At 48.9% G+C, this 5,000-nt stretch overlaps 2 protein-coding genes across 3 annotated transcripts in view; both read right to left on the reverse strand.

The window, feature by feature from the left end:
- The window catches only part of LOC125953347 (transmembrane protein 198), a 4,630-nt gene extending 1,756 nt beyond the window's left edge, over nt 1–2,874 (reverse strand). For both annotated transcript variants that reach the window (XM_049682840.1, XM_049682841.1), the window contains exons 1-6: nt 1,425–2,874; nt 1,233–1,341; nt 639–752; nt 419–567; nt 197–361; nt 1–133 (exon numbers count right to left, since the gene is read on the reverse strand). The exon at nt 1–133 is cut by the window's left edge and continues 140 nt beyond it. In XM_049682840.1, coding sequence (XP_049538797.1) covers nt 1–133; nt 197–361; nt 419–567; nt 639–752; nt 1,233–1,341; nt 1,425–1,535 — 781 coding nt within the window. In that variant the 5' untranslated portion in view covers nt 1,536–2,874. The remainder of the gene's footprint in view (nt 134–196; nt 362–418; nt 568–638; nt 753–1,232; nt 1,342–1,424) is intronic.
- A 273-nt stretch (nt 2,875–3,147) lies between these two features.
- The window catches only part of LOC125953342 (caspase-8), a 1,988-nt gene continuing 135 nt past the window's right edge, over nt 3,148–5,000 (reverse strand). Inside the window, exons 1-3 of the mRNA XM_049682834.1 lie at nt 4,960–5,000; nt 3,582–4,903; nt 3,148–3,504 (exon numbers count right to left, since the gene is read on the reverse strand). The exon at nt 4,960–5,000 is cut by the window's right edge and continues 135 nt beyond it. Coding sequence (XP_049538791.1) covers nt 3,360–3,504; nt 3,582–4,903; nt 4,960–5,000 — 1,508 coding nt within the window. The 3' untranslated portion in view covers nt 3,148–3,359. The remainder of the gene's footprint in view (nt 3,505–3,581; nt 4,904–4,959) is intronic.

The raw sequence follows: 5,000 nt of genomic DNA on the forward strand, positions 1-5,000 counted from the left end.
GGCGATGGTCAATCTTCCAGGCAGTCACAAAGCTCTGCACCAACACACCGAGCACAGACGAGATGGGCCAGCAGCACAGGATCACGCCACCCCAGCACGGTGGGGGGCTGGGATCGGGCTTCATATTGAAGATCTGCAACGCAAAAAGCCGGATGATATGCGATAGGCAACGACAATGCCCGACGGCACCACTTACCCAGTCTAGTGTATTTAGTCCGTGCATGAAGAAATCAATTGAGCAGAGTATCATGGCGGACCCGATTATGCTCGAGGCTATGATGGACATAAACTTCGGACAGAACAGTGCCACGATAGCGCAAATGATGGCACCACCGATAACCGAAACAAACAGCTCATTCTCCTGCAAAAAAAAATCCCTTAGAGTGCGATTAAGAAACGGACCCGGCTTGTAACTTACTCCAAATATGTAATGAGGTAGCGTCGCTATGCAAGCAGCGATAGTGGCACCGGCGACAAGTGCACCAGCCGAGGCTCCTATCAGCGTGGACGAGATGGGATGTGTCGAGCCGAGCACAGCACCAAATAGTCCTGCTACAACTGCCAATGCTGGAACACATCAAAAGGGCACATGATTACTGGTATGCTATTGTTGTTGGTCGTGGAAAATGGAAGCTTACCAGGAGCCGCCAGATTACCAAATCCGGTAATATTTTTATTCTGGAGCAGTATAATGCAACCGGCACCAGCTGCCAGCCCCGTAAGGAATCCTATCGCTCGGAGACATCGGTATCCTGGTAAAACGTAATATATTTTACGTAATGGTAATATATTTTTAAGATTCCAGATTTAAAATTATTTCTTCAGAACTAGAAAGCGAACTACTACTAGCGAAAACGAATGCATAAAATTGGATGGGCATAAAAATCATAAACAATCTTGATATTTTAATGTACAAATATGGAAACTAACTAATAAAAAGTAATATTTATAATTAATACAATTCCAATAAAAAATTATTCTTCTAAGTAGCAACCAACAACGCGCAACAAAGGATGAAGAACGGAACGACACAATGACGCATCGGGCTCAGGATTACTAAGAGTGCCAGGCAAAAATCATCACACATCTGACCAACAACGACATTATTAGGACACTGCACGGAGCCTAGCAGGCCCTGCTATGAGACAACCTTCTCAAGGACGTAGCAAGGAAAGTGGGACACTAGATGATGCCCGCGAGGACAGGCTACGGCCAACCATGTTTGTAATTACCTAGCAGAGTGTAGACGATGCCAAACACTGCAATCGTGGTCCAGAGCAGCACGGCGACGGTCGAGTTGGTCGGTGTCGTCGAAGTGCACATCGGATTTTCCATCGCATTCTGCAAAAGTGGAATGAAGAAGGAGGGGGTAAAGAGAAGACCGCCGGAGGAATGTAGGATGGCCCACGCTGGCCGGTACCGACCTGTATGAGAAAGGGCCACACGATGGACTGTTCGTATTTGGCATCGTTAATCGTGGCGAGCGATTCATTTTTCGTCTGTACAGCCGGAAGTTCTTCGTGACGGTAATGCATCTTCTGTCCGAGATCGCAGTATAACCCCGGGGTGATCCTGAGGTCTCCTCCTAATAGTGCCTCGTGGAGCAGTAGGTTACTCAATTCCTACTATTCTGATTATTGCTAGTGACAGGCGTGTATTACATTTCACACGACCGACAGGGACACGTTTCACTTCGCTTAACCCCTTTCGATCTGTTCCTTTTCTTCCACTCCGAACGATTAATCCGTCCCGTTACTACTAACGAACGTCTTTATGGCTACTGTTGAGCAATGGTTTGCATGACAATGCCAACGATGAGGCGGACAATCAGGCGTCATTCAGGACAAAAGACGTCAAATCAAACAAGAAAGGAAGTGCCCCATCCTTGAAGCACGTGGAAGCACTAGGTCGCTAGTGGAAACGGATGGAAAACGAACAACGGCGGATATCCGCACAGCTTAAGGGCGGGCTGTTTACACTGACTCCACTTCCCAGTAGCTTTTCAAGTGGTCCCACAGCCTCCCACAGCCTCCCACGTCACATCCAATGGTAACTACTACGTTTTTTTGCACACTAAACAGCAGCCGAGCTGCACTTTTGCGTTCCTCTATCGGTCACGATGTTTACTAACACACGAACACACGTGTGCGCCGACTCAAGGATTTACTCATACGCCAGGACCATAAGTTATCACCGCCGCCGTACGGACACGTTTTGATGTTTATTTTGACGGTGAAACCTGAACGCGCGCGCCTAGATTCGCTCCTGTTTTTGGCCTTCGGTGCACTAGTATACTCTCCTTCCCATGCAACGTTGGAGTGTGTTTGTGTGGCAAAGGACGCGCCCGCGCTTTTAGTCCTGCCGTTGACAGGAAGCTAGCGAAATCCAAACGGGGCGAGTATCGGAGAATCGATCAACGGATTCCCCCGTTCACGGGCCACACCCGTGAATCACCATCACCCCCAACCATACCGTGCTGCTGCTACTGCTCTAAGGATCTCTGTCCTATCCTTAATAGGTTGAGGACGATGGAACTTTGACTTTCAAAATCCTTTTTGTAATGCAGTGCCACACTTTTACTGCATGGCAATGCCTTTCCATGCCACTACTTTCACCGCACTAGGGACATTGCCTTTGAAGATAGGAGGGATCCGGTACACTCGCACTATATATTGCTCTTCAACTAAACACAACGCGACAGGACGGAGTTGCAGTTACCCACACCTCGTGCATCATGGTGACTTCTTTGTCTGCGGAATCGGATAGCACTCTACTACCGGTGTCTACTACACACTACGCGGAACAGGGTCGTTTCTTCTGGGGATTTCGGGCCGTGTAGAGTGGTTTTCACATTGACGTGGCCCACCTTGCGGACACCAACTCTCGTGGGAATAACAATATGGGTTGGGAAATAGGGAAGAAGGTTTGCTGCTGTCAACGAACCGTACATTCCTCTCGACTACGTGTACAGGCAAACCGAAGCCTCACTCGTGGAGGGCTCGTCCTTTTCGCCTGATCGATTCTCCTTTTCCTCGATTTCTAATGGGGGCGCCTGGTGACCGTTTTTTGAACGGCCGTTACAGTTCAGATCCGCGGTTACAACACACCAAAAGCACATTTAGGAATTATGCATAACTATTTGCGTGTACCCACTGGGAATGTAAAAAACGGTTTATTATCAAATATAAAATACAATTCAACTAGCATACAGTTAACGCTAGATTCTCTCATTACCTATCCTTCGTTCATACGACATTACCTAACACCTAACTAACTCCAGGTCTAGTAACACTATACTAGCTACATGACGCGTTCGTAACAACTTCTTTTACGTTCTACAAGAGAACGATGGTGCATGTTTAACATGACGGTAAAGGCTGGCTGGTGAAGTAGAGTTTTTTGCTCAATGTGCTCTGCACGATCGGTACCATACACTCGTTACCGTAGCCCCGCTTACTGGAAACATCGTCTATCACAGCAGTTAGTATATCGGCAAAGTGTTCACTGAAATGGAATAAAGAAACATCCACGTTAATAGTCACCTCTGGTACAGCACCGTTCGGCAGCGGTATTATCCTTACCTCTGGTATAGAAGCTGCATCTTTGTACAGAGCTCCTGTATGAACCAGGAACCTTTGTCGACGTGACGTACCGAAGCGAACCCTGGTACTGTGGACCATGCAACTAGAAAGTCCATATACACCGACGCGGTCCGTTCCTTGGATACAACTGCTCCATCGTGTTCGTACCTTGGTATCGGTACAGCTGACTGTAGCTCGGATCCTTGACAGGCTTGTACGATCAGCAGCTTCGGTTTGCCCGTAACACGCTCGTTCGCCATTAAACTCTGGATGGCTTTCACCTCTACCGGTATGCTGTTGGTTCCATACACCTTCCCTTCCTGACCGTGCGAAAGCAAACACACTACCAGTGAGCAATGTGTCGGTTCGACCTTTTGCACCGCCCGGGATACGGATTGCAGGATCTGAAGATGGGTTATATTTTCTTCGACAATCATCTCGTACCCGAACCGGGTGAACAGTTCCTCCAATGCTTTCTTATCTACAGCAGTTCCTTTGCGGGGTCGTAGGGGTTTCGCTGGCAGTAGTTCGCTCAGCTCTGGGTTGGTTTCGCGATGGAAACTAAACTGATTAACCAGCAGGAATATTCCTGCGCGCTCCGGAACGAAGTGATAGCGCTCTAAAGTGACGGCAGCAGTACGACGTGGTGCAGGTTCGGTTTTTGCCACAGCGGAGCGAAGGCTGCGCTGCTGCGTTTCACTTTTGGAGCTAGCATCCGATTGTTCCTGCGGCTGGTGCTGCTGATGCTGCTGTTTCGTTAGTGTGCTGTTGAAGTGATCAGCGATACCTTTCAAGAAGTAACTCTCATCGTACAGCTCGATCGCTTTACAAGCGGCCGACAGTGTTAGCAGATCACACTCCTGGGATTCGGTCTTCGAACCCAAACGAACCGCCTCCGAGGACAGCAAACGCAGCAGGACCACCTCGAAGCAGTTCTCTGCCACATCCGAGGTTCCTCCGTACGGTTGGCCGAGTTGCTTGGCTAATTTCCGTGCATTTGCATCGTCCAACCGTTCACAGAAGTGGTACAGCCCTTTCAGCAGCGGGTGTACATTCACGGCCAGTTCCGTTGTGCGCGGATAAAAGAGCAGGCGGAGCGCCTCGTCGTTGCAACCGACTCGGAGCAGTAGCGTGTTCTGTTCTAGTATGGATAAGGCCTCGAGCAATTCCATTTCCCATCCTGAATCCGTTCGCTGGGCGATATCCATCCACTCAACCAGGAAGCTGGTGGTGGTTTTGTCCGGTACCGAGGCGGCCACAGTCCAGGTCTGCAGAGCATAATTCGGATTGCGCTGACCGTACAGCAGGAAGATCAACGAAATCTACGAGTAGCAAGTCAGTAAAGGAAGTTGCATAGGCTAGACCGGTTTCTGCTTACCTTATCTTCGAAGGAAAGTTCGTTCTCGATGAAAGAAACAT

Source organism: Anopheles darlingi, chromosome 3, assembly GCF_943734745.1.
Source record: "Anopheles darlingi chromosome 3, idAnoDarlMG_H_01, whole genome shotgun sequence".
Classification (NCBI taxonomy): Eukaryota; Metazoa; Arthropoda; class Insecta; order Diptera; family Culicidae; genus Anopheles; species Anopheles darlingi.